The sequence below is a fragment of the Meleagris gallopavo genome, chromosome Z (genome assembly GCF_000146605.3).
Source record: "Meleagris gallopavo isolate NT-WF06-2002-E0010 breed Aviagen turkey brand Nicholas breeding stock chromosome Z, Turkey_5.1, whole genome shotgun sequence".
Classification (NCBI taxonomy): domain Eukaryota; kingdom Metazoa; phylum Chordata; class Aves; order Galliformes; family Phasianidae; genus Meleagris; species Meleagris gallopavo.
The window spans coordinates 30,845,522-30,866,039 of record NC_015041.2 but is presented as its reverse complement, the minus strand read 5'-3'; the positions used below and the strand labels follow the sequence as shown (position 1 = coordinate 30,866,039).

General features: G+C 39.7%; 1 protein-coding gene across 1 annotated transcript; it reads right to left on the bottom strand.

Moving 5' to 3' along the window:
* Window positions 1–268: 268 nt before the first annotated feature.
* On the bottom strand, window positions 269–20,457 carry ACER2 (alkaline ceramidase 2). Its single transcript, XM_010725699.3, has 6 exons — window positions 20,280–20,457; window positions 14,067–14,181; window positions 12,998–13,139; window positions 9,188–9,325; window positions 4,149–4,286; window positions 269–3,474 (listed from the first exon to the last, which is right to left on the bottom strand). The coding sequence occupies exons 1-6, from the start codon at window positions 20,385–20,387 to the stop codon at window positions 3,288–3,290; spliced, it is 828 nt and encodes a 275-aa protein (XP_010724001.1). The 5' UTR covers window positions 20,388–20,457; the 3' UTR covers window positions 269–3,287.
* Window positions 20,458–20,518: the final 61 nt, after the last annotated feature.

The window sequence follows — 20,518 nt, the reverse complement described above, 5'->3', positions numbered from 1 at the left end:
TGTTTTCAGGTGTTTCTTGCTACGTGTCTGCATTAATTCACATGCTTGCAAGTGAATCAAGTATTTGTTCTATTTAGATTGTAAAAAAACAAAAACAAAAACAGCTGGAGGTTTTGTACTTAATGCAGTGTCTCTCTTCCTCTAAGATTCAAAACTGCTCTTACCTTTCTGAGATAAATTAGCCTCATCAGAGACTGTCCTTCTTCAAAGCATTATACTGGCAGCTGTACTTCTCTCCACAAATATGAAGCATGAAAAGGCAAACAGTATTTATTCTGAAGGCAATTTAATGTTCCAAGTGTTACATGCTTTCCACAAATACTCAGTATACAGGCTTCAAATGAGATGCAAAACAGAACAATTCCTTACATATTATTTACTGAATGATTGTGAACTTGGCAAGTGTTTGTCATCACAGATCTAAACGTCCTTTCTTAAATATTTTAAAGTTTAACTCAGAGAATGATGCACCTCACATAACCAACATCTATCTATAAAGAATCCACATTATGTTCAACACTATTGTGTTCCACTAGTTAAACTAAAATGCTAGTTGAAAGAGAAGAAACCCAATAACTTCCTGCCAGCAAAGGAAGGCAGCATTCCAGGATTTTAAAATCATCACTTCATACGCCAGGATAACAGGCCTATTTGTGCACACTTCTATTCATCTTTTTGATAAGGGCAGTGTACAAACACCTTGGTGTGCCAATTACATACTTCCTTCTGTACTGATGTTATCCTAAACTGGAGCCTTAGTTCAAAGTATAATCTGTAAAGCTGTGAATATGCAAAACCTGCATTATTTTTTTTTTTTCATTTTTGAAATAAATGTGGCTTATGTTGGAATAGAAGTTAATAATAATTTAAGGTAAAGTGCAATAACTACATCTGACAATGCTGGAGTGCCCTTATAACTGGAATACCCCCAATCTACAGTGTAGTTTCGTACAACGGATAGTAATATTTGTTCACAGCATCTCTTATGAAAAGTATGAGGGTTAGAGGTTAGTTTAAATTTGAGATTATTCTGAACTACATCTGCATTTATTCACTTCTGCAATAGCTGATTGCCCTACAGTTTTTAAATTATAAAATCATTTCTTTGTGAGCAGTCAGACTCTAGGGCAGAAGACAGCAGCTGTCTGCAGGATGGTTAAAGCCCTCAAGTCACAGTTTTCTTTCAAACAAAATATTAAGCAGTAAGTCTCCAGTCATTCTGAACAGTACATATATTTGCAGTTACTAATTCCCCCAGCAATATTGAAAATATCTTATTTATTACAATAATTTAGTAAGCAATATTGAAGAAATCTAACTCAAAGTAGGGCTTTATCTGAAAACAGCAACCTTAGCTGGGTTCCAGCCAGTAAGTCTATCAGTATAAGAATCTAATCACAATATTAATACCTGAGAATTGGTTAAAACTGAGCATTTTAGAATCAAGGAGAGAAGAAGAAAAAATGGAAAAAGTAGCTGGTTTTCAACGAGTAACAAACATTGCTGTGTGTATAGTTACAAACAAGTTTCATACAAAAATATGTGCCCAAAACCATGTTTCTGTCCAACAAATCTACAAGCAAGTGGTATAAATATTCATTGCTGCAATGAAGTAAACAGATTTGTCTACTTTTGTGATCCATTAATCAATCTGACAGTAGCCTTACTTACCCATCTCAAAGTTCTCAAGAAGTTATATCCCCTACTAACAACTTTGCTTTAAGGGTAATAGCCTACACATCAGCTTCCATTTTCTCAGCATAAATTTGAATACAAAATTACTTAAAAGGTTTTACTTGAAAGCTAATTCACCCCAAAGATGTTGTTAAAAGCCATTTTCCTAAAGATGATATTGTACAGAGTACATACTCATATTCATAAAAAATAAGTACATGAGACTCAGTAGAAAAGCACAGAGAAAATGTTATTTCTTGGTCTAGTATCCAAAAAGGAAATATCACTTAACCAAAAACGCACATCTAAATCCTTAACCTACCTACAGTTCTGATATTTGGTAGAATTTTAGTAGACCCCATTTTCTCCAAACAGTCACAACTAATATTTAAAAAAACTTACCTACACTTTGCACTGTTTTGTTATCAGATTTAGCATTAATAGCTTGCAAGAACCACAGGCATTCCAGAACTTCAATCCCAATGTAAAACTTTAAACTAACTGCACCCCTTACAAAACAAGCTGAAAACTAACAGAAAGCTTGAATCTACTATTCCCTTCTAACACTGCAAGACTGAATATCACATTTCATTGATTACTGAAATCTGTCTTTTTTTAAGCAGGTACCTATACTACCTATTTTTTTCCTAACTATCATCAGCAGAGCACTACTGGACTACTGTTTATGTCACTTTGCAAAACTTTGTTGAGAAGTTAACTCTCAAATTAAATATACAACTAGTTACTCCAGGAGTCTTAGCAATTTAACCACACTGTTAGTGGTGATCTGTTTTGGTGATCTGTGCTCTGACATATTTCTGTGTAAGCTTCAATAACAAATTCAATACCAAACATGTCTGCAGAGGTAAAGAAGGATTTCCACAACATTTCTGTAAAAGGAAAATGTGCGGCATATTAATGTCCACAAATCAGCGGAAATATAGGAACATTCAAAACCCTTGAATTCCTATTTAGTTTTAGGGACTGGATCTTCAGCCAGCTATTCCCACACTTACGCTGTCTTATTGCTTTGAGCTAGATATTCAGTGATAATCATTTTGCACTGGTCTCCTGCTGTACCTGGGGAAACAATCAAATGCTTTCTGATCCAAATTGATGCACATCCAGACTCCCCGTGTTACACTCCAGGATGGGAGGAACATGAGCACGCCCTTGTGGCCGATGTGCAATTACACCTACTTCTCAGCTGAGAAGGACACATACATCAGAGCTGAGGACACAAAAATGGCAGCAGGCCTCTTTGATAAGTTTCTCTTATAAGGAATGCCTCAAGACAGAGGTTAACAAAACTGAACCAAGCATCAAAAATGAGCCACTAGAGGGAAATAATTTTTATCAAATGAAATGCTACATTTAAAAAAAAAGTGCAAAATAGAGCCAACCGAGAAAATAGTTCAAGGGCTTTCATGTTCCTATTACCTCTCTTCTCCAGAAGGAGGAGAAAGAACACAGTTGCCACCTGTTTCTACGATTTCGGGAAGGCTGCTTATCTTAAGAAGAAGATAAAATACAACCCTATTCATTTATCATTATTTTAGATACTGTCTGAGCTGGAATGAATGTTGAAAATCCATCCCACTCCATAGCTAACTTCATGTGATCTTCACCGGTGATTTCTTGTGTGCGCAGAGGAGCGTGACGTATGGAACACCAATGAATGCCCATCTCTCACTTGGCCAGAACTTTATGACAGGGCCCTGCTCAGGGATCTCGGAGGCAGCGTCGAAGTAAGCAAAACAGACACAGCCTAGGTAAGCCGCAAGGCAAATCAAAATGTGCCTGAGAATAGAGCAAAACCACCCCCCCCAAAAAAAAAAGAAAAATTCAGTAACATGACTTCATTAAAGTTATCAAATACATCAGCATGGTTTAAAATCAGTCTATTACCCTCCTTCTTTTCCTAGTCCCTAGCAGTGCTACTATACGCCAACAGGCGAAGAATACAGAGAATACATAAAGCTACAAAACTGGATATCATCCTCTACATAAACTGTCTGCAGCTTTCTGGTCTCTTTCCACCTTACAGAGTTGTTTAGAAATGATGAATTATAGCACTTTGGATAAGAGATCACAATTTGCTGTGACAAAAGAGAAAATATATCAAAGCTGTTCACTGCTTCTATTTCATCCTCAGCTACTAACAGTGGATGCCTGAGCCTTTATGGTCATTGCTTCAGTTTAGCAGTGCTTTTGGATTTTCAGTAGCCAGTAGGGTCAGGAAATTCAGTTGCAATTAATCAACTTAGTGTCTGAAGAATGTGATCAGGCAAAAGAATCTTCTAAATCTGCACCCTGGATAGCGTGAGACTTGCTCCTGGCTTACAATCTTACCAGTAAATCCATTTAGCACTAACTAGAAATAGCCACTAGCAGCCTATGGACACAGCATAGAATGATACTGTGGTGAGGATCTGTCACGCTTGAATCAAACTGTGGAGATTATACACACTTACCATACACAGTGCAAATAGGGGAAGTTAAATGACGACCAAATTTCACAAAAAGCTTTGTCACTGATCCAGCAGAAAAGTGCTAGCATCCACCAAAGACCTGAAAACAGACCAAGTTTGTACACACGCAGGTTTTCACACCTGAGGAGAAAAATGAAAAGAAGCTACTGTAAAACAAAGCAGTATTTGCTTGATTCTTGATGCTCTTTGACTCTAAGTTGCAGAATATGGGAGGGGAGGGGAGGGGGCAGAAGAGGAGAGTAGGGGGAGGGAGGGGAGAAAAAGGGAAGGCACATCTTTAAAACACCTCCACTATAAATGTCCTGAATGGTGGAGCTTTACTTACAGTAATATGACTCAGACGTGAGGTTACAAAATAAACCTCTCAATCAGTAGCTGTGTTTTGGGCATTATCTTAAATACCTAAGAGCAAATGGTGAGCAGACACTGAAGCACTGAGGGGATATGTAGAACAACTAATTAGTCAAACATCCTATTAGTAACAACTAACCACTCAGCAATCAGTCAATTTTATTCACATTCTATCTTCCATTGAATTGCAACTACATGAAGATTGGTAATAAAGAGGAACAGGATGTTTTTTTTTAATTAGTTGGTTGATTTTTTTCCCCTACAATATTGCAGTTCCAAATAACTACTATGGCATAGGAGCAGAGGCATAGGATCCAAACAAGTGTGCTTTGGTAGACAGTGCAGGCATGCACATCTCACACAGAATTCTTCACACTGACTAACCTGCAATTCTCTCTGACTAACCTGCAATTCTCTCCATCCACAACAAACGATACTTGTTAACATAGAGGTACACTATGTGAAAACATTTGCTGTGATCACATGCAGTGAGGTCTGCAGGTAATCATCACCAAATATAGTAAGAGATGCAAGAGTATGTGCCTAGCACTCCCTGTGTTGCAGGTCTATTCAAAAGCTCACAGTTTTATTCCCCTATATGATGCTTTGCTCTTTCCCATGTCTTAGAATTACACTAAGAACTGTGCAGCTTTGCTCAAGAGACTAAAATAAAAAAAGAAAAAGGCAGCATCAATATTCTCTCCTAGTTAATAGTTTGCTCTCTACCCACACTTGCTATTTTGAGATTAGGACTCTTTGTACCACTATATGCAGCCCCGATACTTATAATGCAAAGCTAGCTTGAAACATAGGTAGTCTTAGTGGCCAAGGAATATGTGGCTCAGTTTCCCTGCCTTCTGAGCAAACAAAGCTATTATTTAGGATTTTCCCCCATTTTTTTCAAATTAATTGTTAAACTCTTAGTGTTCTTCATAAGAATCTGAAGTGCTACTAGATAATTCTTGCTTAATGCACAGTCATTCTTATGCCAGTGATGCATACAATAAGCATCTGATCCAAATCAACTAATGAGGTGACAAAGTAATTTGTTAAAGTTACTTGTTTTAGCTAGTTCTCAACAGTAAATCAGTGAGCCAGCTGTCCAGCCAGTATAACAAGAAATACTCAGCCTTCACAGGGAGACAATGCCCACTACATTCTTTTGCATTCTACTAGGAGTACTACTAGTAGTAATGCCAACTCCGTCTTCAAGCTAAAACTTTTCATTACATTCTTCCTCATGTTAGACACTCTTAAGTACTAGCTCCCACAGATAATGCCTCCTGCCTCTCTGTGGAGGAAAAGCAGAACTGCAGCTGCTACCACAGCTTTGCTAAAGGAGTCCAGTTAGGCAGTCAGAAAAAGTGAAAATAAAAACACAAAGCACTGTCTACAGAAACATTTTTCTGAATACACTGCAGAACCAGTAGTATACCTGGCTTTGGTGTATTGCAAGCTAAGCAAATTGCACAGCTTTCTCCACAAATCTACAGATTTTTTAATCTTGAATGTTTTAGTTGACATTTTTGAGCTGTTTGGGATTAAGAAACTCCTAAAACTGAGTAAGAGGCACCTCTATAGCTAGTGCATTAATGACAGAAAAACTATCTATTGCTTAATCTTGTTGGAAAAGAATTTTCCCCAGTGTCCTCTGCACAAATTAGCTTTAGGGTCAGGCGTTCCTTTTTGAAGTAATCTGTAAATAACGTCATAATCAAAATCACACTAATCTTTAGGTATCACAATCTCTGTTTCCATGACAAGGACACCTACATGACTTCCACAAAAAGTCAATATTCCACATTGTGGAACAAAACAGCTTTTTTGTTTGACTTGAATTCTCCAGTTCATTTGACAAATAGCCTCTAAGAGGCTATAAAAAGCATGAAGAAAAGACTAAGGAGATTTTTGAGTTGCCTAATGACTTCTAGAGCACAGCTACAAGAATTCTTTCTCTTGTGAAACAAGCCAGTGAGAAAAATACAATTTGACAGGTTTATAACAGAAACCATATTGGTAAACTCTCTTCCCATTCAACAGGTAAGACTATACTGCTACACTGTGTAACTCTGCATTCTGACCGAGCAAAGGTTGTTGCTGGTGCTCAGTCGAGTTAGAGAGCTCTCACAGTTTCTTGTAGTATCAGAATAGTTCTACTTTATTGTGTTCAACATTCTTCTTATATACCATTCACTTACAAGCCAGGAATTCCTGTCCCTCTAGTCAGTTAATTGGCCTTGCTTCTCTCAAAACACAATGATAAAGAATGAAAGGTTCCTTAAGTGTGGTAAGATTAACAATGTATACAAACAGGACCTCCTGTTTACCCTTAGACGCAAACAGACACTGTTTGCTTTCTGTCTTACACTCCAGACTCCCAAGGTTTCAGTGATAGGGTCTATCAAGGAGTCTGATAAACTCTTTGCTGACTTGCTCACAGTCACATTTTCCCCCACAGTTGTGTGTACAGACAATATGGAGCCTTTCCTGGACCTGTCTGAAGAATGTAAATAAATATGTGCAACTGTATTCCTTTTAAAGTAAGCGGCTTGAACTCAAACAGACAGCTCCTTTAATCAGTGACCACGCGTGTCAGTATCTGAGTAGTTTTATCACCAAGGGGAGAGGTAATCGTCATCATTACTTCAAACATGGTGTATTCCAGACATTTAATCTATGAGGGACAGGGTTGATGCACACTTCCAACAGTACTATCTTCCAATGTCTTGGCACCCTTAACAAAACTTACCAACTTTTCTTCAAATCAGTGTAGCTGCTGGATGTTGATTAATAACTTGATTTTGACACAGATGGCTGCCTTTATATCCTAGTTTTAAACTTCTAACTAGTTTAACCTTTTAGTCAATGGAAAAGCGAAATGAGCAAGCTGCAACAATGAAATAAAGTTCCTCCACAGTGAGACTGCTAGTAGCAGAATCAAATACGCACAGACAAACATGAAGGCAGTATGAGCCTTCACTGCTCAAGACAGAGATGTCAGCTGAACAAGAATATCCTACCACCTATCTGCTCAGGGAAAAATAGTTACTTGCATGAAGAGGACCCAGTAAATCATACTAATCTGATGATGCTATAATCTTCATTGTTATTTGGCTTGGACCAGCAAACAACATAATCCACAGCTGCTTTCTATCTGATTGCATCCCTGTGACACCCATGAAGGAATTTGTTTGAACAGAAATAAGAAAAAAAAAATGTATAATGTCTTGTCTTTCGGGAGTGAGTATGCTTTTAACTGTCTTTTGCTCTTTTGATCATCTTACATCCACAGCATGTCCTTAGCACCCTACTCCGCGAGTTCTGCGCTTAAGAGCATAAGGCTCTTTTGTGCAAATAGTCTCTCCTCACCAGAGATGAATGAGTGGCAGAAAATTCTCACTTGAAAATGAAGTGTTTCTGATTTGCTAGAATTCAATACAAGATTTATAACAGTCTAGAAAGGGAATAACACTGTGACATATTATACCAGAGCACTTATTTAAGCACAGAAGAAACTTCTCCAAAGGAAGAGCTTCTACTTCAGCAACTTCTTCTCCTTCTTTCCCAAAATATCTGTGTCACAGACTGAGAACCATAACAGCCTGCCAGGACTCAGCCATGTATCCCCCTAGTGACTGCAGCAGTGGAGAACAGGAGAATCACAGGCATTAAATAATGTCTCAGTTGTTATTTCTTCAGCAAAAAGAGATGGGATGATCCCATTTAAATGATAAATTTAAATTTATCAGGGATCAGCATAGCTTAAAATGAAATCTATAATTATCTGTCTTCTACCTTTACATCAAAAAATATCAAAGCTATTACATTATCCAAATAGGTAATTCAGAGAGCCATATATCACTCTAGGTCCATTTTTAATCATCATTTCAAAGGAAGATTTGTCTGTGTCTGTAATTCTCAAAAAACTGATATGTAAACTCCACATATTTTAATGCAACATTCCACATGGAATTTCAAAAAGCAAGTACATGTAGGCATATTAATTCCTAGATACGATCCAACAGCGTTCAAACCTTAAACACACTTAACTATTCATCCTCCCAAGTTTCTCAGGAGCTCATGCCTGGAAAACTGAAATGGCTGCTCAAATAATAGTTCAGTGCCAGAAACAAATTTCCCTTTGCCCTGCTCAGACTGTTTCTACCTGCATTCTGGTTTCACAGCTTCTAAGGTGACTGAAAGCTACCCTCTGTGACCTAGTGATTAACCTTATCTTTGTCAGTCTGGCTCCACCGTATTATTTGTGTGATGTAAGACTGACAGTAAGCCCTGAGAGCTGGCATATCTTCCATGCATGCTTGGACCTTGCTCCCTGCAGTACCCAGGCTGTGATCATATGATCATCTCACTCCTGTGCAGACTACACAGTAGAAAAGCTGTCACTGGAGTGAAACTTGCCAAAACTCCACAATAAATAGAGTTAAGATCAGGATGAGGAAAGAGATACAATGCAAGAAGACAGACAAAATCTGATCTAGTATAATAGCCTAGGGAAAAAAAAAATCCTTGCCAAAAATGTGCCAGATCTGTACAATGGAGAAGCATTTCTGATCTGCTATCACAAACAATGAAGCAAGATCTACTCTATCATTGTATGGTGGCCTAAGGATCTCCGAAGGCAACACTGCATTCAGGAGAAATGTACTCACCTCTTCAATTCAGCAATGAGTAAAGCTGTGCAAGGAACACCCAGAGTCATTAGTGAGATGTTGTTGATGGCAGGTTTAATGAAGGCAAGGCAGGTAGTAACTCCAGACAGGACACCAACAGCAGCTTTAAACCGGCTCCTGAAAGTTTTTTTGTGAGGAGGAAAAATGCTTTTAATTCAGAGCTTTTAGTAAAGACAGAAATCTTAACACAATTTTAATAGCGTAATAAAACTTACATTTTTTGCGTGTGGTCAGGAGTGCAATGACAATGCGCATATAAAATGGATGAGGATCTTGCACTGACTTGTGTATGCATACAGAGTTAATCATGTAACTAGCCCTTTCCTGAACTACAATTTTCCAAAGCAGACTTGTATATATATACCCATGTGTGTGCATACACAGACCCACACTAATCACTGTTTTCAAAATCTTAAGATCCTGCTCCAATTTTCCTTCTCCCACAAGAAGTTAAGAACAAGATCATCTCTGTATCTAGCACTGTACTTCCTCAAAGCAGTTTTGTGTCACGATTCTTCCTGCTTTTAACATGGATTTTTAGGATATTTTTTGTTACTATTACTGTCCTAGCTTTTAGAGCCACATTAGATTCTGTTTAATATGTTCTTAGTATCAATGAAATCACAGTTGGGCCACAAATGGACAGTTGACAACTTTTAAAACAAACATATATTGTTTTTTAAATTTCAAATTTGGACTTTAAACAACTCATTTCTAGTCTGTGACAGGACTGTGGAAGATACAGGACTGCCTCCAGGCTACTGATCCACAACTCTATAAAACTAGTTGATGTTCGGGGATAGCTCTTTTCTCCTTAATTCCACATCTCAAATAGAACCCCCGTACACCTGTGTATCACCATTCTCTGATCATCAGTATCATCATCCTCATCTTCACCAAACTCATTTCACGGGCCTCTTGTTTCAAAGTGTTTTAAAGTTGGAAGGCTACAGTTACTTAAGCAGGAAGTTCTGATCTGATGTGAGTGCCTTAATGACTAAAGACACCATGAATCAGTCATGGTAGATAACAGCATTTTCAACATTCAAAATCTGAATGTGTGAAGGATGAAGAATGTAAAAAAATCAGAGCAGAGTATTGGGCACACATAATTCTAGAAAAATAAGTTAAGCAAAACAAAACATAGAAATATGTATGTGTACATACATATAAACATCCCAAAATCACAGAATTGCGGGGGTTAGAAGGGACTTCAAGAGAACAAGAAGTCCAATGCCCCCAGTGAAGCAGGTCCTCTACAGAAACAGTACAGTCAACCAGGTAGGTGTCCAGACGAGTCTCAAATATCTCCACAGAAGACTCCACAACCTCTCTGGGCAACCAGTTCCATCGCTCTGTCACCCTTACCATAAAGAAGTTCTTCTGTATGACTGTATGCAACTTCCTAAGTTCAGGTTTTAGTCCTATTGCTACACACCATCAAGAAGAGCCTGGCCTCATCCATTTGCCTCCCACTAACCTTCAGATATTCGTAAACATTTATCAGATCCCCTCTCAGTCTTCTTTTTCCCGAGCTGAACAGACCCAGGATACTCAGCCTTTCCTCATAATAGAGATGCTCCAGGCCCTTTATCATCTTTGTGGCCCTCTGCTGGACTCCTTTTAGGAGATCTCTGTCTTTTTTGAACTGGCAAGCCCAGAACTGGACACAGTATGCTAAATGTGGCCTCAACGGTGCAGAGTAGAGGAGAAGGATCACCTTCCTTTATATATCTATGCATAAATCTGATCTATTCTGAGATAGACTTTTTGTCCGTTAAAATTCTTTTTTCTGCACACTTCAGAAAGAAATCAAAATCTTAACAAATACTGACAGTCTTTAGGAAAGTAGTATTGTGAAAACATGAGGATGGGGTACATCCTTCAGCTCACCTCTGTATTTTTATGGATCAGTTATAAACAGCCAGATCATTATGTATCACTTTAGCTTTATCACCAAGTTGAAATAGGATTTCTCCACAAAAGTGACACTACTCCTTTTAGAAAGGATATCGCTTAACCTTATGGCTAATACTAGAAATCTATGAAACAAATTATCAGAATATGGTGATATATAACATGCAAGAATTCCTTCAGGCTTGTGAGGAACAATGTATGTGCAGTCAGAGAAATTATTCAAAAGACTGAACAGTCCTTCACTTTAACTAAATGTCTAAAAATCATGTCATCTACCAAATAACCTCAGGAAAACCTCTGTTTGCTCTTCAAGTATATGGTGTCTTACAACAGGACTACATTACAGTATGAAAAAGTACTGAACTCACAGTAATCTGGCAAAGCTATTGCATTACGGACTACATATGATAATTCAAGATATACTCCTCACAGTGCAAGCTATTTTGAGGAATACTCAATGCAGGCAACAACCTTCTCCATGAAAGCATTTTCTAATTGAGTATATGTCAAGGAAATAAAAAATAAAGTAGACAATAATATGAGAAAGAAAGAGGAAGGAGCCTTAGCAGTTTTCAGAGAGCAGAACATTGGCACTGTGATTCCAACCTCTTCATTATGTCAGATTTTTTATGCATAAAAGAACAATATGCACAAAAATTACAACATATTTTCTCTGTAAGGGGGAAAAATCACAACCAGATTCTTTAAACTGGTTATAATGCTCTTCTTCTTGAACTTCATCCCATTGGCCTCAGCCCAGAGAGGGCTTGGGACAGAATGGCTTGAAGACTGTGTGGAAGAAATGGACCTGGTGCTGTGGGTTAATGCTTGTCTAAACAAGTGTCAGCGGTGTACCCAGGTAGCCAAGAAGGCTAATGACATCCTGGCTTATATAAGAAATAGTGAAGCCAGCAGGAGCAGGGAGCTGATCGTAACTCTGTACTCAGCTCTTGAGGCCACATCTCAAGTAATGCATTCAGTTTTGGCCCTGACTACAAGAAAGACATTGAGGCACATTCGGAGAAGGCTAACAAAGCTGGTGAGGAGTCTGGAGCATGTCTTATGAGGAGCAGGTGAGGGAACTGGGATTGTTTAGGCTGGAGAAGAGGAGGCTTGGGGAGACCTTATAGCTCCCTACAATTTCTTGAAAAGAGGTTGTGGCAAGGTGGGAGCTGGCCTCCTCTCCCACATAACTGGAGACAGGACAAAAGGAGACGGCCTCAAGTTGCACCATGGGAGGTTCACATTGGATATTAGGAAAGAATTCTTCTCTGTAAGAGTGGTTAGGCATTGAAATGGGCTGTCCAAGGGAGGTGGTTGAGTCATCATCCTTGGAGGTGTTCAAGAAACATTTAGATGTTGTACTAAGGCACACAGTTTAGAAAAAATATTAGTACTAGGTGGATGGTTGGACTGGATGATCTTGGAGGTATTTTTCAACCTTGGTGATTCTGTGATTCTATTTTAAATCTGCAATAAAGAAAAACCCATTGCAGCAATGAGAGATTTCTAAACAAACAGCATACTTAGTCTTTGAATACTTAAAAACTACACTTAACCTCTGGCTTAAATGTTCAGATAAACATTCAGCGGACTTCCACAGGTACACTCTCATATGTACACTCTTGGATACACAAAAGGAACAGGAGAAGATAGTATCTGTTACTTTATTTTAGGTGCAACTTACATAAACTATTCATGTCTTTCTAGAGCTAACAAGAACACTTTCAGAGTCAATCATCACATACCAAAACTAGAAGTTTCAGGGCATGAAACTCAACATCAGGAACATAGACTCAGGATTTCTGAACAAAAAGAACATAAGATGAGATGTTTCAAGAGACAAGCATGTGTACTACGCTGCATGATTACCTGTCATTCCGAAAAACTCTTGGTAGATATCTTCTAGGGAACCACATGGCAAGAGCACACATAAGAACCCACAGAATAGCCAGCTCATCCAGCATCTGGCCCAGGAAACTGAGGGTGGCATGAAAGTAAACAGATCCAATTCCTGTAAGAGTTGGTCAGAAGTTACAGTCAATAGTTACAGTGCTGTACAGACTGAAACACAATGCTCATTATCAGGAATTCATAGCAAATAGTTCATACAATTTGGTCTAGAAAAAAACAAAACAAAACACCAGCTTTTCTAGAGCAGCAAACTAGAACATCAGTACCTCATATTAAATAAATCAATATATAAACATAAATAACTATTAAACACACACAGTACCAAAGAGGGAGCTAAAGGTGCCATCTCCAAGTGGAGAAGTAAATATACACAAAAAAACATCTTGTAGTACATTTAAATGTAAATGTGATTAAGAAATGAATTCAAATGCTCTTTCTGAATTTTCTCAATTTTCTCAATAACACAAGGATGGATAACATGAAGATGGAAAGCAGCATGTGATGACTATATGATCTGAGTTTACAGGTGGAAAGTGGCACATGGCCCACATGACTCTGAGTATCCCTTTAAAGTTGTCAGTGCTTGTAGAATTGAAAAAGCTTAAGAATTTCCCATCTACAATATGGCTAAATCTGTGGACCAATCATTAAAATGTCTAATTACTAAGCAAAACCTGTTATCTTCTCCAGTTTTGTTAAGAACTCTTAGCAATTAACTCATTAATTCAGCATCAGAGGATAGAGAGTCAGTACTGCTCTAGAGTAAGCCTGGATACAATAATAGAACTTGTACGAAGGAAAGACAAAAAGGGTGCAGAACTAAGGTCAAAGTCCCTCTGGACTCCAAGTGCAAGAGGCATTTTCCTTTCAGAAACTACATCTGCTTTTGCTTCAAGCAAGTGCAAGCAAACTCCTCTACAGACATCAATATTGTTTTGTTTCGCAGAAACAATCATGCACAAGCAGGAAAAACTGATTTCCTCTCTCATTCATGCATGAGCAGGCAAACAGAGATTAATCAACTTACCAACCACAACTAGTAGAGTCCATATTAAATATATTCCGCTGTTGAAGCAGGTTGCATATTGACGGAATAAGCACATGCATATGGGTGGTAAAACAAAAAATAAGACGTTGCTTATCTATAAAAATAAAAAAGTATTACAAAGACAGAAAATAAACATTTAGCATCCATCTACAAAGAGTCATTCAGTGATAGCTCAATAAAGTGTGGTTCTTGGATTCTGCCAAAGCAGATCAGTTTTTGCAAAGCATCATTAAGCTGAACTTCATAAGCTAGTAAGAGCATAAAACTCCAAGCAATGTAAATTGAGGCTAGTTACACCTTTAAATGACTTTTCAAGTCTATTTCCAGAGGAATTTTATTAGAAGTCTACAAATACTCTGCTGTATTCTCCTGTAATTCAGGAAGCCTTCAACAGCAAACAGATTAGCAACAGGGAGCTCTAGCAATTGAATTTTTTCTCAGTGGTTGTCAAATCCAGCATGGTAAAAGCACCAGATGGGTTGTTAAGTTTTGTTGAAGTCAGGTCACTGAACAATTGCTATTGTTCGGCAGATCTGAAACACAAAGTTAAGCTGAAATAGTTAGAACCATCTTTTGTAGGGTTAAGAAAGCTTTAAGTTGTAAATCCTCTTATGCTTTATTTTTTCCCCTGGTTCTCCATTACAGAAGTGAAAAAATACAACTGAAAACTAGTAATAGAAAGGTGAAAAGGCTGGTAAGGTAATATTATTATTTTAACGCAGCATATAAGTCTTGAACAAAGATCTGTTTTTAATTGCTTAGCAACAATCCAAAGCATCATTATTTAGTTACATGCTGAAAATGCTTTACCTGTCACCAGCAGGAGCTGTTACTGCAGTATTACACAGTTCTTTCAGTAAGAAGTATGCTGAAGGCCAGCCACAGACATACTGCTACTTCACAATGGGACAAGGGCAAGGATGAACTTCTCAGCCTTGATCTCCTCACAATCCCAGTAGCTAACCCAGGCATGTGACAAAATAATCTCTAGCAATGTCCCCTAAAATGGACTTATAAAAGAATTCTGTGATAAACAGCATTCCTTTGGGATAGATTTCCTCCCCTCAGACACTCATGGACACTTAATGACATGAATAAAAATCAAACAAAAGGATTCAGGAATGGCATACAGAGAAGGCATTTATTCATTTCATAACTATCCACCATTCAACACTCTCAGACAGTGTGAGAGTAGAGATTGCAACGACTAAAATGGGCACATCTAATTTGACTTTTGCAAGACTTGTCAAAACATACTCCTAGTTTGGCATCCAAACTGACAATAACTACAATAGTAGCTTCTCAGCACCACCTACTTCATGTGTGCCACTTTCCTTCACACCGAAGGTGCCTCTTCAAAGATAAGCTGCATTTCTTTCAAAATTCATTTAAGTAAAACACTTAGAAAGATCTATCACACGCTCATTTAAGAGCTGTAAAATCCCAAATCTTCTCTATCTAGAACAAAGCTAGAGCAGCCACTAGAAAACCAGCAGGAAGAAATTTCTGTATTGACACCATCTTTAGACACCTTAACAAACTAACATCTGTGGGCACATGTGTCCTAAGGCTCCATAAAAAGGCTCAGCGCACAGACAGTTTCAAAGCTATGAGCATCTGGTTGCCTAATGGTGGGTGCAAAGACAAAAAGAGGGGATGGATAGAAAAAGATCTTGGCAGCTTTTGGAGACAAAAAGCATGAGCATCCAGGCCTGCCATGAGGAGAAGTCACCACACTTCTAGCAGTTGGGCCACAATGATGACCAGTCTCAATGGGGAAACACTAGAACAGAGCCACTGCTCTGCTCCCACTGGATTGACCACATGAGGAAGGACAAAATCCTCTGGCCAATCAGTTGTTCCTACAGCTCATTTTGACACAGACCAGGCCTCTCAAGGACTCACACATTTTCACAGAAGCCACTCACACTGCTCAGCTCTGAACTGCCAGTTTACTTTGCCTGGCTCTCAGACTCCTCCAGACTGTGGTAAAAGCTGCCCGAGTGCAGAGAAGGCCAGAGCCTTATCAGTTTCATTTAAACGCCTTTACAAAGTGTCCTCTAATGAATACTCTCTCTCTTTCTGCAAGCTGAAGTATGAAACTAGCCTCACAAACCAGGTATGAAAAAGCTGTCTGCAGTGTCATAGACAAAGCACCTCCTACGTAGCAACAGAACATTTACAGAATTTCCTCAATCCACCAAGACAGCAAATTTTGCCACGACTAAAATGGCAGGAGGCACTTAGCAATGCCAGAGTGCAGCACATCCCTGAGGATGCAACAGAAAGACCAAAGACTTATTTACAGACAATGTCTAAATCAGATTTGCTTACGCCCCACAAAACCTCAATATTCACCCAAACACACTCATGCAAACATCTTCCATTCACATAAAAAGCACCCACCTCTGTGCAGCAAAGATGTACTGGGCCATCTGGAACATACACATGGAGTTGTAGTATGCTACCTTCTTTTACAAGCAGAGAGTGGGAAGGCTTTCCTTATCCCACAGCAGATTGGAAACATAAGCAATAATTGGCAGCAGGGATGATGAAATATAAGCAAGTCCCTTGAGAGCCTCAGAGTGCTCTAAACATTTTAAGCCAAGGTTAGGTCAAAGGAAAAAAAAAAAAAAGAGGTTGTAATCTAAGGAATGTGAAAAAAAATCTTTTCATCTCTATAGCTAGAATTGAACAGTGGAGTAAATCAGACTAAGTAATCACAATGAGCATGGCTAGCTTTATACTCACTGCAATGGCCTACAGGGAAATTACATATCATTTTAAAATCTGAAAGAATTTTGATGCCAAAATTCTTTTCTATTAAGTTTGGATATAAAACATGATAGTAATGCCTCTCTTTCATGAAATAACTCAGTTTTGTTTCTTATATTCCATACACAGTAATTTCCACAAGCTGTATTCATACTAGAGCTCTGGAACATGATCTGAAATATGCTGCTTAAGTTCTCTTAGTTTCAAGTTCACAGTTAAGTACATCAACATGAGAACTGACTAGCTGGCTTTCACCCTCTGCTACCAGCCTGGCTCCGTAGAAGAACCACTCCCTTAGAAACACTGCCAGGATTAACGCCCGGTTTCCCAAATAAGTGAGGCACTTATCCACTGGGCTCTGGTTTTAGAAAGTATGTTGCATAAATAAGTTTTCACATAATACGTAATTGGCCTATATGATTTGGTAATGTACAATTCAAAAGTCTATAAGGTTAAGATCAGTGCAAGAAGTTTAAAGAAAAGGAGTACCTACAATTTTTGAGAATTTTTGGGGGGATTTGCAAAAGTTACAATTCAAAGTTAAAGGTGAGAAGCCCATCAATAAAAGTCCATTCTCCAGCATTAAACAATTCTGGACATCTACTTTTAATTTCCAACTACTTACTTGTACAAAAAGAATACAGGATACAGGACACAGATGGAATTCCAACAGCCACCTTAGATCACGACCACATAATTTTGCCACACAGTCTGTATGTGATATTTCCCATGGTCTTACCAAAGATTATTACTATTTGCTATGTCAGACGGCTAACAGCTGCAGCATTTAGCCACTGAGGCTGCATGTTTTGTGAGAATGGGAAGCAAAAACGGAATATCTCTTCAGTGAAGTTAGAGGATTTGTTCAGCATTCTGACACAAGAACACATCACAGAAATATACTGCAAGACTAAGTAGTAAAAAGGTGTTGCTAGAGAATAAGCATATTCTCAATCTAAGAGCCTCTAAAAACATTTATCTCCTTGCTACTACAGACCAGACAAGAAATAAAACCACTGGCAATGCTCTTTAACGGATATTTGGCAATAAATAGATGCACAATTGAATATAAAACACTACACTGAAAAGTACCAATTTTACTAGTAACAAAAAAAATTAGAGTTTTCAGTTTTTCCAGAAAAAGAAATTCTTTTTTTTTTGTTTTGTTTTCTTTTGCAAATACCTCTGTACATGCAATCTCTTTTAAGTGTGTGGATGTATGTGCTTTTGTTCAAGAATAAGATTACACTGTATAAGGATTAATTATTAAATAGCAAAATTAAAAAAAAAAAAAGCTAGTTTTCTTATAATTTCCTAATTATAAAATATTTTTAGTGTGTAACATGAAATCATCTTGGACGTCTATGTTTTATAAAAATTGTGTGACTAATTTGTACAAAACTGCTGAACAGATATTCTTCTACTCACTTAATCCTGATGAGCACTTTGATTTGATTTTTAACAAGATCAAGTTAAATTTACGCATAATGTTAAGGTTGGGTCCCACAAGAATAATTAAATGGATCTTTCTAAATATGTTTCAGATAAGCTGTTCCAGTTTTCTGCTTATATACTGCATGAGACCTCAACGACATCTCTGATCTTAGCTGTGGCAGTCTAAAATGCGGATTAGCAAGGTTTTAATCTACAGCTTGAAGACCCAGATCCCACATTCAGGTCTGCTGAAGAACGTTACCTGAAACTTCTAAACGTTTTGAGTCTGTCAGAACAGAAACATCTAAGAAGGAATAAAATTCAGAGTCCACTTGCAGCGCCAGTCAGGGCCAAATCTTTCCTACCACCCCGTAAGAATCTCTGTCTCCAGGAACACAATTGCTCAGCCCCCAAGAATTCACTGCGAATTAATTTTCAGAAGCTGCAAACACAGAAGTCAGTCTCCATAATCTCTTCACTACTGAAGCATGTCTACCCTCAACACAGCCTCTACTCCCCATGTTTTTGATGTACAGTTAGCTGATTTGGATGAAGCTTCTGCAATACAGGGAGTTTCAGGGCAAACTTTGTGTTGTGCCTCTCTGCTAGTCTGGAAGTTGAGTTAATCACCTAGACATACATGCAGCTCCCAGCATTTTGCAAGCTTTCTCGCCACAGCTAATTAGCTGAGCACAGTCAGAATGATATCCAACCCCCTGCATTGCTGGCTTCAAAACACATTGCTTCTTCAAGAAACTTATTGTTTATCCTGACCTTTTCCTCCCTTTGTTTTTGGTTCTTGCACAGTGACACCAGAAACAAAGAAAGCAGACTATTTCACCACACACCCTCAAACACAGACGATACACCACCCAGATGACTCTAGTGCTGAGCTACAAGGAAAACCAACAGGTCAGCCATGTACACCATGCACAGTTGAATTATTTGTTATAAATGGAGTGCAATGGGTATACACTCCTGTGAGGGATGAACACTTCAGACACCTCTTTCTTTCCTTCACAGAAGTGCAGCACTAGCATCTGATGTTAGCAGTCAAGAAGCACAGACTGAAAGGGAGCTCAGATGAGGACAGAATTTGGGGAAGAAATTAAAAGGCCATTTTGAAGTCAGACAAAGCAGAAATCCCACCTCACACTTGCCACAGAACATAAATCCCAGAGCAACACCATAGGCACGTTGTTTGCAGGGCTCCCTCCCGGTGACATGGTAAAGCACATCACCAGAAAGCCCGCTGTATGATCTCATTCCCTGTTGGATCTGTTCGTCATTGCGAATCCTCAGATGAATAAACAGAATGCTGGGAGCAGCGCTCCCCTCCCAGATCTCTGCTGTGGGGAATACGTTTCCACCAGTGCTCCCTCGCAGCACTCCCCAGCAGCTCCCGGGCTGGGATGACAAGAGTCAGGAGTGAACCAGGGCTCCTAGAGGAAGTAACAATTACTTCGGTCCTCTTTCCTCTCCCTCCTTTTTCACCTTTCTTCCTCCCAGCAGCACTGCGCTTACTGCACCCTGCAGCCCTCTGTCAAACTGCTCCTCTAAGTTTGGCTCTGGGAGAAGGCAAAGCTCTAAAACACGGCTTTGCCTCCAAACACCGAGCGTGCCTGCTAGCGGCCCGCCGCTGCCCGGCACGCCGTGGGGCAGACTTATACCTGCACCACGGGACAGCAACTGCGGCAGCCCGGCACGGAGCACCTGCGGACCGGCTAGCACCGGGCAGGACGTGCACACCGTTCGCTCGTAGCTCGCAGCCCTGTCTAAGCCTCCTGATTTTTGCGCCTGCGATACGAAACCGCACAGCTGGCTGTCACTCCTGGTACCGCGTCCAGCGGGATACCCGTGGAGCCCTTCCTCGAGCCCCTTAGCACCGCCAGCCCAAGGGGCACCGTGTCCGGGCAGACAACAGACCCGCCCTCGCAGCCAGCGGCTGTGCCCGGCCCGCGGACCCTCCCTCCCGTCGCGCACCGTGTTGTAGAACTCGGCGATGGCAGGCACGATGGTGTAGTTGTCCTCGCACCAGTCCACCTCAGAGCTGCCGGCCCGCAGCTGGTCCCACCACAGCATCGCGCCCATGGCGCCCGCCCGCCCCTGCCCGGCGATCGTGCTCGGCGGGGCGGAGCGGAGCAGGGCGGGGCGACTCTCCTCCCTCCCACCTCCCTCAGCCCAGCCCTCGTGGCGGGGCGGCCCGGCTTGTGTGGCGGTGG